The sequence below is a fragment of the Lipotes vexillifer genome, unplaced genomic scaffold (assembly GCF_000442215.2).
Source record: "Lipotes vexillifer unplaced genomic scaffold, Lipotes_vexillifer_v1.1 scaffold189, whole genome shotgun sequence".
Classification (NCBI taxonomy): domain Eukaryota; kingdom Metazoa; phylum Chordata; class Mammalia; order Artiodactyla; family Lipotidae; genus Lipotes; species Lipotes vexillifer.
Genome location: NW_006785816.1, coordinates 3,024,390 through 3,044,233, shown reverse-complemented (window position 1 = coordinate 3,044,233; position 19,844 = coordinate 3,024,390). Strand labels below are relative to the sequence as shown.

Below are 19,844 nucleotides of genomic sequence, written 5' to 3'. Positions count from 1 at the left end.
TTGCTAACCTTTTTTTTTTTTTTTTTTTTTTAACTGAACTACTAACAAACAACCATATCTCGTGAAGCGCTAGCAGGAACCAAAATTTCATGTTTTCCAAACTGAGTATCACTGCAAAATGTTTCTAAACTTGAACTTTAAAACTTCGCTGATTGAGCCTCTGCCTCCAATTAACCTGGTTGTCTCACTGGGAAGGGGTGTGCACCTTGGTGTCCAGAGTCCTGACCCAGCTCTTGGCCTCTGTTGGGTAGAAAAGGCTGAACTTCCATGTGAACTAATGAAATCACGTGTTTGTCTTTCAGGTTCAGTATTTCTTCAAGATCTTGGATAACTAGCAGTGTAGAAAGTAAAGAAGTCACAGGTTGTGGTGTTTAGACAAGAGTGAATCACACATGAGGAATGTGTTCATTCTTTTATTGTCCACTGTTTTAACCTGACTGAATACAAGATCAACAAGAGCACTGTACTCCTGGCAATTATGACATATGTTTGTTAGAACATAGATTTTGCACTGCAGACAACATTTAACACCAGTCTATGGGGTACTGCATTGCTTTTTATAAAGTCCAAAATAAAGATTTATTTTCAAACAAGTGACTTTGGTTTATTTCATACATTACACTTTTTCTCGCAGAAAAAAATAAAATTGTACAACTGCATAAATATAAAATTCTTCCACCATGAAAATGGTTAAAACATTCATAAAGACACAGCACCAGCAGGTGATGCCTCCAGAGAAAGGAAAAAAGGAAAGTGAAAGAAAATGTACAAAGCAAATTAATCAGCCCTATCACTAGCCAAAGTGACGGGTGCTCCAGATCTCATACACAGCTTCAGAACAGACTGGAGGACAGGGGAAGAGAAGTCAAGACAGCATTCAGTACAAAAGCACAACACAACCCATCACCTTTGCGTGTGTTTCTGTAGTGTCACTTAAAATTTAAAGGGCAGTTCCCCCATAACAGCCCACCCCACCCCCCCAACCCAGACCCAGGAAAAATAATAATAATAATAAAGACCTAACAAACACCACAGGGAAAGACTACGGAGTGTGTTAAAAATGCTCATCGATGGGCCATTATCATCTTTGAAAGAGCCAAACCCAGAAAGGAAAAATAAAGTACCATGCCAGTTTTATTCCCATTGAATATTTACACCTTGGACAGCGAACTTTGCTCACGTTAAGTAGAAAACAGATACAATAAAACATGGCTTGAAAAATGACCAGAGTGTGTGCACCGAGAGTACTGTACACTAAATAAAATACACAAGGCAGCAATACTTAGGGGCCAGAAACACTGCTTACTGTAAGTCAGTTATGGAATCATAATTTACAGTAAAAATGGGCACGTCCCAAGGCTCAATTTTTATTTTTCTTTTGTCATTTACAGTAGAATAAATATTTTGTTGCTATTGCTACACTTTAAATTTACATTCTAACCTATTAAATGCAGAAAGCTAGTGTAAAGCATATAGATTAAGTGTAGGTCCCATACGTATTACGGTTTGTTCAAGACTAGTAGGTTTTTGTATCTTTTTTAACTTTTTTAAATGGCTAGTGGGAAAGATCTGTGCCTGTGATCAGCTCTTAACTTCAATTTTTACGTCAAAGCGTCCCTGAAAACGGTCTTTCTCACTGTACCCAATGTTCTCACCATACGCCTTACACTCTATGCGGATTTCCGTGTCCATGGTGAGGTTGGTGAACTGTACAGCCAGCAGGGGCTGCAGGTACTTGGGCTGCAGGAGCTTGCCGTAGTAGGGATAATACTGCAGCGGGAAACCAGGGTAGCTGCCCAGTCCAAAATACTCCACGGTTCCAATTTTCTCCTTATCTTCGTCTCGCTGGAAACCAGAGAAGGAAATGAGATTTTTCAGGACTCACATGCTGGATGACTATTTGTACTCACATACAAATGAGGCTCTCAGTCCCACAAAGCAGTCTGCAAGCTACTGCTGGAGGAAGTGGGTCATCCGCTGACATGCCAGCTCAAGCCCCTCGCGGGAGGAGGTGAGCACTAACCGCTGGAGGATACGGGAACCGCATCTCCCACGAGAGGAAGAGACACACTAAGCCTAATCCTTAGTAGCCTTGAGAAATGGTCACTAAAAGGAGGCTTTCCTCACTGTACAAATGGGAAACTGCAGCAAAAGCCAACTAAGCCTTTCTTCAAGCCAACACAACCTCCTAGAAATAGGGCCAGCACCGAAAGAAACTCTTCAGTGTTGGCCCAGTGGATCTTTTCAATGACATTACCTCCAAAAGTTTAACTATTTGCCTTTCATTTTCTTGTGTCCATTTCCTTTCTTGGTGCCAACATAAATTTGAACTGTTTGGAGATTTCCCTTTCTTTATTCTGCTTCTCTCTCTAAACAATCCATCAGGTACCTGTCTTCAGATTTAAAGGGAATACACATTGATGGTTACCTTAATATTTCAATATTTTTTTTAAAGAAAAGCCAGAAGCAATTTTTCAATGTAAAATTATTAAAAAAAAAAACAAAAACGTTGGCCTCAAGTTTTTAACACACCACGTGAGCCAGAGAAACACTCACGTGGGCTAGTTCCCCTCTCAGTTCTGCAAACCAATATTCCAACTGATTAAATTCAGATATTTCGGTTTCTTGTTCCAGTGGAGAAACTGCCAGATGTTTTTATTCTTGTTATACCTTTCTGTTCTTTTAAGAAGTTTTACCCAGTGTAGCTACAATTCAATCAGCTGAGACTGATTCCTGGAAGCAGTGCTTCTTATTTCCCATGTTAAAGTTTTACCTCTAATTTAAAACAATCTCATTCATTCTCCCCTCTCTCCTGCCCCACACTCAGTAACTCTAAAGGTCTCCTTACCTTGCCAGTGCACTGAACAGGCAGGACATATGGATTATACTTCATCACTGGGTAAGTATCCAAGGACTCATTCTTGGGAGGCTAAAAATAAAATCCATGTTGGTCAATAAGTTTGTAAATAATTCCTTTAACTTCTGAAAAATAAAACTAGCTTGTAGCCCAAACAAGTACACTTTGGTCAACTGAAATAATAACCAAACACTTGAGGACAGCAGAATGAATGACTCTCCTAGCCAATCGAAGAAAGGTCATGGCTGTGATTTTCTTGAAAATAAATGCCCAAGTTTTGTGACCACTACAATTAAGCTGTGACGTGTAGCCCAGTACTAAATGGAACTTCTAATGGCAACCCATTAGAAGCTTTATTCAAGGACACTGAAAAATAAGAGCCAACTCAGAAATAATGCTCTCTTCTCATTTACTAGGATTATAATTAGATGGAAAGGTTGTTTGACGTTTCTGTTTTTATAAAACTTGGGCTTTCCTCCCAAGCCATGAATAAATAATGCCATCCTTCTCCCTCAAGCACGCCTTCTTCAAGTAAGCTTTCCTTTTTTCGTTTTTTTTCCTTTTTTCTTCTTTTTTTAAATCTCCAGTGGAGGCCCTGTCATTTAAGTCCCAGTTTTGTTAGGCAAGTCCAGCATGTAAAATAGATTAAAGCGGCATTGCCCTCAATGAAGGGGTCTTGTGAAGGGGGTGACTCCATCGAAGGGACCCACAGTACACGTTGAAAATTACTGCTGTAGTGAAATATCCAGGGCCTGCCTTCCTAGATCCCTGGCTCAAATCCATCTCAGGAGAAGTGTGATGGAACATCTACCCCCTGGAAGACAGACAGTCACTTGCTTACTCACATCAGCAGAGTATGAGAGTCCTGACATGAGATGTAACACATACACAGCCTAATCAAAGTCAGATAAAATGCACAATTCTCTATGTCAGTAAAGGACTATTTTTGGTACTGCTCTTTCTTTTGGAATATAAGAAAATGATCATCTAGATTTGATTCTTGGAACTTTCTGCCAGCAATAGACTTATCTCTAAAAATATGAAGAGAAAATACACATTGATGAAGTTACCAGAATCCATCCTCAGGGAGTGAGGGAACGGGCACATCAAGTGAGATGTGGAGTACTGCAATCTCTGTAATTCCAACAACGAAAGACTTGGGGATTTGGGATGCGGGGCTGAATCAGAAAGTGGCAATGCATAACCGAGGGGAATCCAAAGGAAAAAAAAAAAAAAGACTGAAAAGAAAGAGTAGCTGAATTCATCACTTTAACAGAATATCTTTATAAATATGGGAAGAGATGTGAATCACAACAGACTCTGTGGGGGACAAATATCATTCAATGTCTATGAAAAGCAATTATCAAAAATGAGGGATTCAGAGAGCAAAGATCACGATTAGTCCTTTGGATACACTGCAACAATTCCTTTCATTGCCAAATGGCTTATTTATCTTGGTGAAGAATTTCCTAGCAATATGAATATCAACTCTAAGTGTGACATAATGGCTCTCACCATTTTTCTTCGATTACCTCCTAGTGTAAGTGGAAAGAAGATTAAAATTCTGTTGAGAGGTACATTAATTTCTGTAGGAGATCCAACAAGCCAGCCAGGCAAACATCCATGCACCCACTCATCCATTTTTGCCTCTGGTGGCAGTAAAAGAGTTCTGAAGTATCCTTCTGTTACCTTAATAAAACTTTTCATCTCTACATTGACTTTCTTTTGAAAATATTATTCATGGGTAACAAGCATTGCAGAAATAAAGAGCATATAATAGTTAATGAACAAAAGAGCCAGATTCCAGAAATGAAGTAAGTTTGTTCATATAACTGTATACTGCAGTCAATTCCTATCAGAACCAAAAACTACCCTCTTAATGGCAATGCTCTCATGAGCAAATGGGAGAAATCTTCTGTAAGAATCCACGCTTAAGAGAAAAGGACAGCATTTTTTACTTCATGAGCTGGGGTAGAGAATGAAATAAGCAGTCTTATAAAAACAGAGATAACACCCATACAATTTTTTCTTCTAATTTTAAAGAATTGCTACCATCCCACCAAATGGTGAGCGAAGGCAATTTGCAATTTTTCAATGATCTCTAGTAGTATTTACCCATTATAAGTTGCAATAATGGCAAAAGCCAATGGCATGGTTATAAAAGTTCAACCTAGACAGTATTCAACTTCTAATTTTGAATTAGAAGTTCTAAACAAATCTTCTAACGAAATCTTCATTCAGAAAAAAAAACAAAAAAACATTTTTTCTGATGACCAGATAATTATTTCAGATTACGAGTTTTTTTTTTTTTTTTTTTTTTAAATACTGTGGCTCCTAGAGTTCAGGTAGGTTTTAAATTTAAAGACATCTTTTTCTCTTTTTTACTTCTAAAGAGTTTCCGTTCTAGAATTACATTATAGAAATCCAGAACAGGGCCACAGGACTTACTTCAGAATTTGGCTTTGCCACACAGAATTTCTCTAACTTTAGGAAATGAGATTAATGACCTAACCCTAAGAATTCCAAGGTGGCCACAGAGGTTTTTCAGTGTTACTCTACTGATCAGGCTTCAAAACTGTCACTGAGTATCCTTTAAACGTCTGTTAGGGTCTCTTTTCATACCAATTAAGGACTACATCGAATTGTGAATGGCTCATCTAAATTCTATGATTTAAAATATTACTTGCCTTAGGTTTGAAGCCCAAAACTCGGTTGAGCTTTATAATGACACATGGTTTGCCCTCTTTGTAGCCGTAAGTTTCATCATTTATTCCAGAGCAATTTCCCAACCATTCAAGCTTGAACCTGCAGACTTTTCGCTCTCCTCTTTCGTTGTTAAATTCTCCTCGCTCTTTGAGTTCGCTGGGCACATCTGAAAATGCAAACGCCATTTTCACATTGTACCAACAATTCCCTGAGCACCACTGAGAAAGGACAGGGCTCTCTTCCTTGTCACAATGACTTATTCTAAGACAGGGCTATCCTGCACTTAATGTATTATATCACCTGAATTAAGAAAGGATTTCCAGCAAGCCATCTCTCCTCTCTCCACTGACCTTAAAAAGGTATTTTACCAAAAGCAATAGCCAGTACCAAAGCTTCACAGTGCTCGATGAGCAGCACATGATGTTTGGTCTCTGCCAATATTTCTTTCTTTAAATAATGGATGACTCCACTAATTAGAAGACTGAAAGGAAACTGGATCTCTCTTCAGGAGTAGCGTCGTTTGCACAGGTCGACATCAGCTCAGCTCAATAACAGGGACGTTATAATTAGAGCACAAAAGGACTGCCAATAATGATCAGAACTGGAAGTTTCATGGTCGGGATTTCTCGGAGCTATGCCTCTAATTAACATGTTAAACAGTAAAAAGGGAGTAGGAAAGAATTGTTTCTCCTTTTCAACCACCATTCAAGGTTTAAAAGTTTCTTTTTGAGTTTGTCTTTTAACACTGAGTTCTTATAAGCATTTGTTCAAGTGAGAAATTGTATTGTTGCCTTTTTTATTTCAAAGCCAGAGGAAGAATAAATGAGAACAGAATTCAAGATTAAAGCATCCTGCAGGAAATGGATGCAAATACCATGCAAATACCATAAATTATATACATATTTTTAAGTCCACAAACTATTTTCCCTTCAAATAAAGTGCATCAATTCAGTCCATCTCCTGAGAAGTGATTCACTCTAAGTATCTATCATACGGGCCTTTTAATTACTACAAAGTAAGATGAAAACCTCATTTAAACTCTAATGAGAAAAATTTAGTGAAAGAGTTTCTTTTAAATTACTAAATCTTTTCAAAATGACTTAAAATGGCAATTCACCCCATATTACACAACGGTCTGCCATTTAAAGAACTGGAGGTGATAAATGCTTGAACTGAATCAGAAAAACTGGTATCACCTGGTAACTCAGAGTGGCATCCTATTTTGGTAGGCGTGACAACAAGGCTGGGAAATTCACACTCCAGGTAGCAAGGAGGAAGATGTGCGTTCCGTCAATGGCTTAATGAAACTAAGAGCCATTGTTTACATTCATCAGTCATTCCCTTATCCATATGATGAGCTGCCTAAGACATATTTCATTATCCATCCCGGCCAGGGTCTCTAAAATATACCCTGACCCTCGTCCGTCAGTATCAGTGTGGTTATAGCTAATCACACCAAAGGTTCATTTTGCTGACAGAAGGTCCTGTGAACTCTTCTGTAGGGGCCAGCGGTTTGATGGGGAGGGAGGGGGGCAGAAATCTGGAAATATAAGCAGTTGTATTTCTCAAAATCAATGGATGTAAGAGAATCAAATCTGTAACTGTTGTCTTTGAGTCTGAGTAGTAAAAACAGAGATATTTGGGAGTATTCAAAAGTAAGACACCTTTCAAACACAGGTAAAAGTAATACTTGAGGCTATACTGTTTATTTCATTGTATCCAAGCCTAACCCATAAAGTGTTTCTGAACAAAAAAACTATCCTCTCAGTATGGCCAGAGTTCAATCTTTTAATTATTTCAGGAGTATCTTTCAATCATTATGTAACAAATAGAAACAGGAAATCAGAATTAACCAACCACAAACATCCAAAATATGTCTACTTACTGCCACAATCTTCAAAAATCATATCATCCTTCTGGGCCGAATCTTTGTACTTCTCCAGGAACCTAACTATGTTCAGCACGTATGCCTCATAGCTCTTGGGATCGTTAGGACGAAAGGCAATTTCAGTCTTTTGGATCTGAGGAATCTGTGTTAATCCTAGAGCAGGAAGAAAGAAAAACACAGAAAAATCATGAGTGGGAAGGTAGTCAACCAAGATACTTCAAAAGCTGACTCTCCACGTATAAACATACTTTGCTAATCCCATCTGACTAAAAAGAATGGTTTAAATTCTCTCTCCCGGGCTTCCCTGGTGGCGCAGTGGTTGAGAGTCCGCCTGCCGATGCAGGGGACACGGGTTCGTGCCCCGGTCCGGGAAGATCCCACATGCCGCGGAGCGGCTGGGCCCAGCACGTCCGGAGCCTGTGCTCCCGCAACGGGAGAGGCCACAACAGGGAGAGGCCCGCGTACCGCAAAAATAAATAAATAAATAAAATAAATAAAAAATAAATTCTCTCTCCTGTGAAATCCTTTCTCTGGCATTTAGGTTAAATACGTTAAGTACCAATGACTATGTCTTGATATCAGATGTCATTTAAGTTCCCCAGCAACGTTTCATGATAAGCATATCTGTTTTTTATGAATGAAAACACTTCTTGCACAGAAAGGTTAAGTACCTGACCCAAGGTCACAGAGGAAGTGGTGGAACCTGAATTCTAACCCAAGCACGTGGTACTCTAAAGCCTGTTATCTTTCCAGTCCTCCCTTGTGCACTGCTAGCAAGCATCTCATGCAGGTGGCTTTTCCTTTTCTAACTGTACTAAGACTGAGCACAGACATCGTCTTCCATACTCCTTTTAATCAATTAACTTATGACCACTGAAAATGCTACAGACTCAAGACTACTCAGTAGAGATATTTCTTTGGATCTTTTCACCTAAACTGGAGGAATATGCAATTTATGTGCAGTTACTACTCCTGCTTTCCATTCCAAACATAAGTGGTTATTCTGAGAAAGTCAAGTGTCAGCCAGGGTATGTGTACCTTGGATTTCCACTCTTCAATGGACTTTTAGATTCTTTAACTTCTAAAAGCCTCTGTCATTCACAAGACTTCCCAAATAGATATTTGAACAACACTACACAGCACTATGCAAGATAGTGGGTGGAGAGCCAATCACAACGGCATTCTATTCCAGGACGGCCAGATAAAATATAAAATGCATGGTGAAATTTGAATTTCAGATAAACCGTGAAAAAATTTTTATATAAGTATCTCTCGTGTAAAATTCAGGACATACTTACATAAATTATTCATGGTTTATCTGAAGTTCAAATTTAATTGGGCCTCCTGTATTTTTATTTGTTCATCTGGCAACCCTATTTGAATCCCCACTCCCAGACCAGCCCTCTTTGTGTTGGGCATGAAAGGTGCCTCATCATCACAGCCCTTCAGGGTACCTCCATCACTCACCTAGGGGCTTGTTAAACACGCAGCCTGGCAGACTCCACTCCGGACCTGCCAGATCCCCATCTCTAAGGGTGGGACTTGGGAATCTCTGCTTAACAAGCTTAAAGAGATCCTTAACCACCCTTGGTTTGAGAACCACTGCTTTAAAGAATTAGAACCTGAGGGTGGCAGTCGTGAGGTGGGTATGAAGATAATGACCTAATCCAAGTGGAAGTGATGACCAGAGTGAGACCAGACTTCAGTAGGGCCTGGGCTAAATGGCCGTTATTTTTTCTCGTCATTAAGGATGGCTTTGAGCTGCAAAATCAGTTAAATAATGAGGGGAGGGGGGGCCAACTCAGGGGGCTGAATGGGCAAGTTCTGTGCTTGCGGTTCCCTAGAGGAATGGAGACTGGGAGATGAAGACAAGGAACGTGAGGGTCTGGAGCCAGGCAGAGAGGGTGCCCGAGACAAACTACCAGTGACGTTAAGAATCATCTCGGGGGCTTCCCTGGTGGCGCAGTGGTTGAGAGTCCGCCTGCCGATGCAGGGGACACGGGTTCGTGCCCCAGTCCGGGAAGATCCCACGTGCCGCGGAGCGGCTGGGCCCGTGAGCCATGGCCGCTGAGCCTGCGCGTCTGGAGCTTGTGCTCCGCAACGGGAGAGGCCACAACAGTGAGAGGCCCGCGTACTGGAAAAAAAAAAAAAAAGAATCATCTCGGAAAGGGTGATGGAGAACCTGAAGAATTTCAGGGGGAAAAAAGCTGTCAACAGTGATGGAAATGAGTCAGAGAGGAAGTAGCAGAAAATCTTCAGTTAAAAATAAAGGTTACTACAATTAAAACATTTTTTTTATGATGCTCACAAACCGTAGAAAACTGTATGACTTAAGCAATTTAAATATACCCTAAAAAATGTTTTTCTACATTATTTAGTTAGAAAACTGGCATCGTGATTATTTATGGTACAAAGAGGCCACATGATAAAGATGATAGATACGTGCAAACATAAACAAAGTAAAATAAACAGAGGTAAGGAGAAGCTTTCACTGGGATTTCCTGCCTGAGCTAGTAGGGTAAATAGGGCTTCCCCGGCTGGAATGCTGAAATGCGCAATGTCTGGGAAGGAGGGTCATCGCTGGTTTGGGTTGCAAACAAGACATTTAAGTCAAGGTGATTTGCTTGGACCTGGGGAAGTGCAGAGACAGTCCCAGAGCCAGAGGTTAACAGAACTCAGGGGGATGGTATGTTCTCCCAGAGTATCCCTGGAGTCAGGAGAGAACAGAGCTTCGAGGGGCATTCACATGCGAGGGGCCACGGAGAAAGGCAGGGCACAGGGCAGCCAGAGAACTCAGAGGCAAATGCCTTTGAATTTGTCAGGCGGGAGGTTTGCCTCGACCCTGGTGGCGAAGGTGGTGGGCAGAAATGGACTAAGAGAAGATCTATGTGCAAAGGGTTAAACAGTGTTTTCAGGCCTGGGAAGGAGAAGGCGGGAGAGCAGTAGACAGATGAAGGGTGAAGAAGATGAGAGCAACTGTCAGAAGCCACAGAGCAGAGTCTCGCCTAATCTTCAGGTAGGAAGAAGGTGGGGAAGGGCCGTCCGGCTGACGGCAGGGACATCAGTGTGTTGAGTTACAGTCATGCCAGCCATGGTCCATCTGCAGAGCAGGTGACGCAGCCAAAAAGAAAATGCTAACAAAATGCCAGTGAGCCTGGTGTGAGATTTGGAGCATCTCACCCAACAGGTTAAAAAGAGGAAAGTGACCCTAGAAGGTCACACTGAGAGTAAACACGGTAGGACCTAAATGGCAAGGCGAGGGTCACACAGGTCAGTGTTCCCTCTGGCCTGGCTTCAGCTCTCCGCAGCAGTCCGCCTCGCACTTTCTGGCCGCTTCTGCATCCCTCCTCCAGCGGCTGTTCTATCTCCCGGATGTGTGTGTGAGGACGAGGGATGTACTTCTCAGATTCTCCCAGAGAGAAAAGGAAAGCAACAAGAGGAGGTGGGATCCTGCAGCGTGCTTTTCATCCCCTCCCAATGCCAAGTGCAGGGTCTCCACTACTAAAGAGACCACGTGACACGTGGGAGACCCCAGGCATTAGCTCCTTTCACTCAGTGCTGTGGGCCCTTTACTACCAAAAGGGTACTGCTAGTGAGTGAATTCTTCAGCAGACTAACGGAAATATAGATGTTATTTATTACGTGCACAGTGGTACCCACTGGCCCAGAAAAATGTTATACACAGTTGGTCTTGTGTCTACCAGTTTCCAAGAGCCCAAATCCTTCAGAGAGTTTGGCTTATGATCTAAGCCCTGTCAAGCCTCTATGTCACCACATGAGAGAAAAGCAGATCACGCACACTTGAAGAATGTCTACTGTGTTCTGTACAGAGAAGCATCAGAAACTGGTGAAACTGAGAATCCAAGAGGTGAAATGGACAGTTAAGCACTGGGTCTTACAATCCTGTGACTTGCCCAGCTGGATTAGACCTTGGGCCAAAGTCTCTGCCCCATCCTTTGCATTTTCAATGGCATAACAACCTTGGCAACAGGAGCCCAGGAATGATGGGTCAACTCAGGGAGCTCGGCCGTGTCTCGCTCTCTTCTGTAAAGTTTCCCTCTGGAATCTCTGAAGGACCTCTGAACTAATATAAGCCTTAGTGACTATCCTTTTAAGATACCTAACTTCTGATCTAAATGTTGCTTATCCAGAAAAACATGAACCATTTGGGTTGAGGTCATGCAATCAGCTTCTCTCGCTAAACCCTCACCTATGGAGCACGTACATAAATAATACACAAATATCCAGGAGGCAGCCCCACAGTGCAGGGTGGCTGTTGCTCTTCAGCCCCTCCTCACATTTCTGAAGGTCCCTCACTCTTTCACCCACCCGTCTCTGTCTCCTCTCTTTTCTTTGTCCAGAACCTGCTGACCTGAGAATTCCTCTTCCTGGAAGCTATCAGAGATCAATCCCCCCCAGATGGTTCTGTTCTGGATAATCTTAAAATCTCTGATGAGACTTTCTCTAAACCATTAGGAAAATTCCTAGTCATTTCCCTAAAGCAATTAGATACTTACAGGAGGCAGATAAAGGACCCTTGACCTGATATCTAAATCCTTTAAAACATTTACTTTACATTATCAGACTAGTGGAAAAAAGGGATAGAAAGAATTAGGATTGGATTTGGCAACTTCTTTATTATCTTGAGTCCACAGGCAAATTCCTCAAGCCTGACCCTCTCCAAGGACACACAAATCCCATCTTGCTGACTGGCCTTCTCATTGGTTGTTTTCACACTAGGTCAGATACTTTCAGCTGTCCCTCTCCACACTGCTCACTCCTTAACAGTCCTTAGTTATAGCTCTGGATAAGGCCGAGCTTTGTTTGCAGTGGTAACTCCCAGAGGCCAAAGATAGCAGAACACCCAATCACTAGCTTGTAGTTTCAAATTATATTCCAGGAAACAGATCTAACCTTTTGCTTCTCAGTCTTCTGAACTTGAACCGACATTAACCACGCTGAGCTCTGTACAGCTCTGCCCTGATCTGACCATTTGCCTTAAATTACAGATGGATTATTATCAAATAAAGCCACCTGAAAGGACTGAAATGAGAATCTGGATATGTGAAATTTTAATATTTGGTTTTTAATGAGTATGTCAGCTTAACATAAGATTTGAAGTTAAAATAATAATTAAACAAACAAACAAACAAACAAACACCCTTTGGCTCTGCATTTGCTTTTTTTTTTTTTTTTTTTTGGGGATCCGAGGCCCTCACCCGCTGCGGAGCACAGGCTCCGGACACGCAGGCTCAGAGGCCATGGCTCACGGGCCCAGCCGCTCCGCGCCACGTGGGATCTTCCCAGACCGGGGCACGAACCCGCGTCCCCTGCATCGGCAGGCGGACTCTCAACCACTGTGCCACCAGGGGAGCCCCTGCATTTGCTTTTGAGTTACACTGGCCTCTCCTTGGTTCCCCATCTCCTGAGAAACAAATACGGAAAACACTCAATCTTCGGCTTCAGTAGGTGCTCATAGCAGGAGGGGTCAGGCCAAGTAAAAGAGGGAGGGAAAGGAAAGAGAAAAGGCTTTTCATTAAGAAAGAAGTATTTTGCTTCCAATTAGGTTTATAATGTTAGCAGGCTTATAATTTCTCCATCTAATTGTGAGTCTGAAGTAGTTAAACTAGAATGCATTCGTTTTAACCTTCTAGCAGTTACTCAAAGGGAATCCCAAAGCACAGCTGCTTGTGCCTGTCATTTACTACATCCAATAAATCACTAGGCCAAATACTCTAAATAGGTATCATTTTCCACAGAAACCTCCAGGAGGCAAAGAAAGGTAGCCATGCACACAATACATATATGTCATGTGTCTCCTATACATTCCAAGCAGAAAAGTAATTTTCAATTAAAAAAAAAAAAAGCTGGGGGTGTGCGATTTTATACACACAGTCATACATTTCCAGGCACACATATATACACACATACATACATAAACACACACACACACACAAACACACACAAATTTTACCCCTTCAAGTGCCACTAAGATATTTATGGTTTTTTTTTTTTATGGGTTTTGATTGCTGTTTTTAATTTTTATTTTACCCCTGCATGATTAATATCAGTTCAGTTTACCTAATAAAATACAGGGAGAGCACAGGAAAAAAGGTGCCACTGTTCCTTCTGGAAACCGGTAGCCTAAGCCTCACCTTCTGCCTCAGGTTCAGCTTTTGACTGTGGCCTGGGATCAGCTGACGTCAACCCCCCTACCTCCAGGCAGGGTCACATCTACCCTCCCAAACCATCAAGAAGCTGCTCTTTTTGAAGAAAAGTCTTAGAAAGATGGGTTGCTGGACTTTCGCTACAGCCTATTTGGATGTTCAACAACCCTTAGTGTATGGAAATCTTTTCTCCTAAGCTAAATGCCATGCACACTGGTTGAAGGCCCTTCTCTGTTTATGGAATTACCCTTTATCATCAGATTTTTTTTTCCTGTAGTTGTAATGATCATCTTCAGGCGAGCAGAGAGAGAATTATTTAGTTCAGGGGCTCTATCTTAGACGTGCACAGAATTTCACAGGGACATATCTTTGACGTTTTGTATAGTTCGTTATTGTGCTTGTGCCCAAGAAGATAAATGACAACCCCTTTTATAATGGGAAAATATAAATAGTCAAATCCTACTATTTCACGTTAATTATGCTTTTTTATCCAAGGCCAAACTGAAGAACAAGCACACATAGTGTTTTGACTTGAGATATAAAATTTGCTAAGTGACCAATACTATCCCCAAACAAGACACCGTGTTATCCAGGATATTTGATGATGTCTATTCATGTGTGTATGTGGGGAAAGATACTTTTCTGGCTGGAAGCCACTAGGTGACACCTCCCCGCTCCCCTTCATCTCCCCAACTTCCCTCTCGTCTTGTCTGTGTCAGACAGGCTCTGGAGTCCTGAGATCACTAGATTGAGAGCACTGAACAAGCACAGACAACCAAGCGCAACCCAAGGTATTTTACCACAGACACGGAGATAGACATGGAGGCCGTGAGGCTGGTGCTCCTTCCACTGCCGTCCTCCCCGAGCCCTTCCCCCAAGGGAGCGCAGCGGAAAAACCCTATGTGAGGCTTCACAGATCCATCTCCCCCTACACCCACCCCCATCTCTGCATGAAATTTATTACCTGGTCCTATTCATCACAGGGCTCTGCTCTGCTCACTCATCTAAAATGAGCATATGAACAAAGACACATTTTTTGTGTGGCTCCAAGAACAGTTTTAAGTTAATTAGTAGACTTCCTGTGTACCCGAGCTGACTTACAGTTGTACCCTTGTCTTTAGACATGAAGAAGTGGGTGAGTTGTGGAGGCCAAACAGCGAGGCTCACCGAGGAAGGGAACTTGGAGTTTGCTGCTCTCAACCCTTTACCAAACTACAACTCTGGGCACTAGCTTCCAGAAACCCTAGCGCCACCAATGCCAGCTCATCCACAGCCTTAAACTCTGGAGTAGGTTGGCAGGACCCATCTGAGGGACGGAGGAGAGGGAACAGAGCGCCAGGCGGGCCTGGAGGGCATCACATATTTATCGTGTCAGCTCACAGATCAATGGAATCTAACGAAATAGCTGAAAAACACCTTGTTGGCACTTTGAAGGAACAATTCCTCTGAAGCATAAGGAAGCCAAATATGTCCAACTGCCCCTCTGAAATTTAAGTGAAAGAGAGTAACATGGGTGTAATGCAGCTTGAAAAAAAAAAAAAATTAAGCAATTCTGAGCTCGATATGATGACTTCTCAAAGATGTTACGGAAAAACCCAAATGAACTTTTTTGGCCAACCCAATACGATGGGATTGGAATTACAGTGCCTTCTATCTTAATGGATTTGAAGACAAGATGTTTCCCTCTGCCAATCAAGATGAAATGGAGTCTGCTGGTGGTGGCAGTGTGGGCTGCCGGTCTTCCCACCCTGTTTCTTCTTCTGCCTTGATGCTGGTTACCATCTCACGGTAAATATGACCCTTTAAAAATGAATTATTGGGCTTCCCTGGTGGCGCAGTGGTTGGGAGTCCGCCTGCCGATGCAGGGGACGCGGGTTCGTGTCCCGGTCCGGGAGGATCCCACATGCCGCAGAGTGGCTGGGCCCGTGAGCCATGGCCGCTGAGCCTGCGCGTCCGGAGCCTGAGCTCCGCAGCGGGAGAGGCCTGCGTACCGCAAAAAAAAAAAAAAAGAATTCTTCCGGCACTGAGCCATCTTTACTTCAAAGCAAAACAAAAAACCTGTCCACAACTTAACAGGAAGAGAAGAGTCCACATATTCATACCTGCTTACCAGGAAGTAAGGCAGCTGGGAATCTCCCTGGACCCCCTGACTGACACACACACTTTGGTTCATCCCACTGTGGCTCTGTGAGCAGCAGGGATGGAAGAGGAGACTCTTCCATTACACCACTGGCCAGGCAGCGAAAAGTACACGGTCAAACCAGGGACGGGGCCTCGTGAGCATGACCGTGGGCAGGGAGGGGGAGCGGGCATGCCCGCGTGCCTCCTGCCCTCTCTAGCATGCTGACACCCATGTCTTTCTCCAGATCCAGCACCGTTAACATGGTGAGAAGAGATGCCACTGACCAACCGCTGAGGACTTTCCTAAGAGGGTCCCTCAGGGAGGAAAGCTTGGCAGGGGCTAACGCAACAAATGTGGGTGTTTTAGAGGGAGAGATTTACAGAAGCAACACAATGTCACTGGAACATTTTTCTTCAACATGTTTCCTAACCCAACTTCTCCCGAACACTTTTCACGGACAGCTAAGATTCTATTACCTTCATGAAAATCTAAGTGTCAAAGCATCTCTGTTATATCATCCAAAGCCTGGAAATACTGAATTCAATATCCAAAAAGAAGAAACTGCTGCTTCCAGTGAAATGACAGGGATATAAAAATAGAGGTGGCTGTTAACAATGCCACCTAATGCCACTAGGTTTGCAACTATAAAGTACTATTCACCTTACAGATATTTATCATCTCTTTTAACCCTTACAGGTATTATTCCCATTTTATAGATCAGAAAATTGAGGCTTAGTGAAGTACTGTGTAGAATGGTGGGATTGTGTCCAGCTCCACAGCCCCTGCTTGTCATTCTCAGGTCAATTTTACTGCGAACCTCTGTGTCGTGGCTTAGGACCTCAGGGGCTGCTTTCATATTAAGCTTAGGCAATGTGAAATTGCCAACACGTAACCATTTTTGACCCACAAAAATAGCAAATTAATATGTTTCAACATAAAATCTCAGTAGCCCTTGCCTTCCAGGTTGAGTAGGCAGATCTGTTCCAATATCTCATAGCAACACAACTCTGTAAGACATTATAAGCAGTGATGGCCACCACTGCTCAGGGCAAAAAACTGTACATGTCATCCATTTTTTCTTACATTTTTCTTCCGTTTGATGATTTGGTCCTTACTCTGAGACTTTTGGGTTTAGCCCAGCATCTTGTCCATTGTTACAGACATATCGACCCAAATGCACTGCACAATTGCCACTACTTAATTTGGCCACATTTACACATATTATTTAGAAGAGATCTGATTACTAGGTATTCCAGTGTGAAAAGGGCAGTCAAAACCCAGTCTGGCCAGATTTGTATTCATGATTCAAGTTTAGTTAATAATAGCATTAATAAGTCTTTATATCTTTAAATGATGGACCAGCTCTTTCACTCTCACTAGGTCCACTTGACTTAAATATACACTTTTCTCCCTTTAACTGTCATGAAAATACAGGCTTAGAGATATTAAGTTGAAGTCAAAAAATTGCCAGGGTATCCTTCCATATATTCCTTCAGTTCGTGGCCTGAAGAAATAGTTACTGCCTACCCAAAATACAAATTCTTAAGATCTGCTCTGAAAGATGCCAGGAGGAGGGCTCAGGAGGGTCCCTCAGAGCACTCAGAGAGAGTCCACGGGCTGCCCTTCTTTGCAGCAAGTGCTCTGCCGACCTGGCCTCCCGGTTCAAAGGCCTCTATCATTTTCAAATTAATGCTATGTCCCTTGGAAAGGCGAGGGTAAAAGGGGGCTTGACCTAGACTCTCCTGGCAAGGTGATCGGTGAGGGGATGATGAAAAGGAGAGACAGAGAAGTGACAAAGAACCCGAGGGACAGGGCAGGGAGGATGGAGGACTGAGGAAGCACTTTTCCTGTGACTCAGACCAAAGGACAGGAATGCATATTTCCAAGATGAGCCACCAGCATTCCTTTGGAGAAGTGACGGTTTGTCAGGTCAGTCCAACTGCTGTGAGGACACTAAATATAGGTACTCAGAATGTGTCTTTTAGGAAGGGGCTGGAAGGAAGGGGAGGGAGGGAAACGGAGAAAAGGCACCTCGGCCAGCAGATTTTCCAGGCAAGGTCATTTACAAACCCTTACTTAAAAGGTCCAGCTCTTTGGCTATTTCTTTTTGAAAGTGAAACTTCCCTTTCTGCAGAGAACATGAAGAATATTTTTAATTTTACTAAAAAAGACTGATACCCCAAAGTCAAACTAGTCAAGGACTAGTTTTTAAATCTAGGAAATTAAAGAAAATGCTTGACTTTGGGGTTGCCTTTGACTTCGAGTATAAGAATTATTAGAAAATGGTATTATGATTGAAAATTAGCTTTTAAATGGCAAAAAAAGAGAAAAAAATAAAAGGTCTACACAAATTTAAATTATGACTAATGCTACCATAAAAACTCTAGCAGAAGTGAACGTGAGGGACATCCCTGGTGGCGTAGTGGTTAAGAATCCGCCTGCCAACGCAGGGGACGCAGGTTTGAGCCCTGGTACAGGAAGATCCCACATGCCACGGAGCAACTAAGCCCATGCGCCACCACTACTGAGCCTGCGCTCTACAGCCCACGAGCCACAACTACCGAGCCCGTGTGCTACAACTACTGAAGCCCGCGCGCCTAGAGCCTGTGCTCTGCAACAAGAGAAGCCACCGCAATAAGAAGTCCACGCACTGCAGCGAAGAGTAGCCCCCGCTCAATGCAATTAGAGAAAGTCCACATGCAACAACAAAGACCCAACACAGCCATAAATAAAAATAAATAAATAAATAAATTTATTTAAAAATATATTTTAAAAAAGAGAAACCACTGCAATGAGAAGCCCGCACACCGCAACGAAGACACAATGCGGCAAAAAAATTAATTAATTAATTAATTATTTTTAAAAAGTGAACATGAAAAGACACACCATGCTTTACTATCACAAAAGCCAGAGTCCAACATATTTACTTAAGATCCTACGTTTCACTGTACCAACCAGAATTCTTGCTTCAACCCTTCCATAGACCCACCTCTTTTAGGAAACAGTTGCTGGAAACTGGAATATTATTAAGCAGTTGTTTTACATACTTACATGTTCTCTTTTTTTCACTTCCAAAATCCCCTAGATCTAAATTTATCTGGAAATATTTAGGGGTTCTCTTACAGTAGAGGACTACCTGACTTGGGGCTAAAAACCAGTGTTTTCCATCTCCATATTCTGAAGATTTTCTTCCGAGGGACTTACTCATGCCCAAGGAAGAGGTGGACACGACAAGGCTGTGACTGGCGGCCGCACCTGATCAAGGCTGCTCAGTCCCATGAAGATAGCCTCAAGATTGTCACCTCAGTACAGCTGTTACTAAACTGTTGCCCAGGGAAAGTGTAGAGGGGACGCGTCATTGCCACCCCCAGCGGGCCGGCAGCCTCAAGGTCACTGACAATGTGAGAACCCGGAAGTTATGCAACATTTCCTCTCTCCAGGTCCCGACAAAGACTTTGAGATGAGCCAGACAGTACCATCACAAACAGAACAATCGGTTGTGGCTGCTGTCTTATCCTTCTGTCAGCGTCAGGCATGAGGGCAGTCGGTCTCCTCTGTGACCAGCGTGGACATGCATGCATACAGGGCAGGTCACTCAACAGTGACAGCACCTGCATCACCGCAGGGCACTCATGCGGCAGTTTGCATTCCTCTATGATAACCTCTTTGTTGCCCCAAGTTTTCAGAGCTAAAGGAGACAGTTAACCTGCAAAGGGGGCCCAGAAAGCCAATAAATAAGACTCCTATTAAACAAACAGGCATATATATTGAGAAGTGAAAAGAGAGAGTGCCTTTGTTCAAGGTCAAGTTGCCCGTGAATAGCAGGTGGAAGAATGGACCCCTGAAGTCAGGGCTCCTCTCCCTGGGAGCGGGTGGCCATTTCAGAGCTTCTCATCATCCCTAAAAATAAATTAACCTTTAAAAATGGGAGCCAGGGCTTCCCTGGTGGTGCAGTGGTTGAGAGTCCGCCTGCTGATGCAGGGCATGCGGGTTCGTGCCCCGGTCCGGGAAGATCCCACATGCCTGTGAGCCATGGCCACTGAGCCTGTGCGTCCGGAGCCTGTGCTCCGCAACGGGAGAAGCCACAGCAGTGAGAGGCCTGCG

At 42.9% G+C, this 19,844-nt stretch overlaps 2 protein-coding genes across 3 annotated transcripts in view; one reads left to right on the top strand and one right to left on the bottom strand.

The window, feature by feature from the left end:
• The window catches only part of NME7 (NME/NM23 family member 7), a 218,262-nt gene extending 217,668 nt beyond the window's left edge, over positions 1-594 (top strand). The window contains exon 11 of the mRNA XM_007458116.1: positions 303-594. Within this exon, the coding sequence (XP_007458178.1) occupies positions 303-335 (33 nt within the window). The 3' untranslated portion in view covers positions 336-594. The remainder of the gene's footprint in view (positions 1-302) is intronic.
• The window catches only part of ATP1B1 (ATPase Na+/K+ transporting subunit beta 1), a 26,798-nt gene continuing 7,351 nt past the window's right edge, over positions 398-19,844 (bottom strand). The window contains exons 4-7 of one of the 2 annotated variants that reach the window (XM_007458117.1): positions 7,449-7,604; positions 5,545-5,729; positions 2,849-2,929; positions 398-1,845 (exon numbers count right to left, since the gene is read on the bottom strand). In XM_007458117.1, coding sequence (XP_007458179.1) covers positions 1,582-1,845; positions 2,849-2,929; positions 5,545-5,729; positions 7,449-7,604 — 686 coding nt within the window. In that variant the 3' untranslated portion in view covers positions 398-1,581. The remainder of the gene's footprint in view (positions 1,846-2,848; positions 2,930-5,544; positions 5,730-7,448; positions 7,605-19,844) is intronic. The other variant, XM_007458118.1, reaches the window with a different exon arrangement.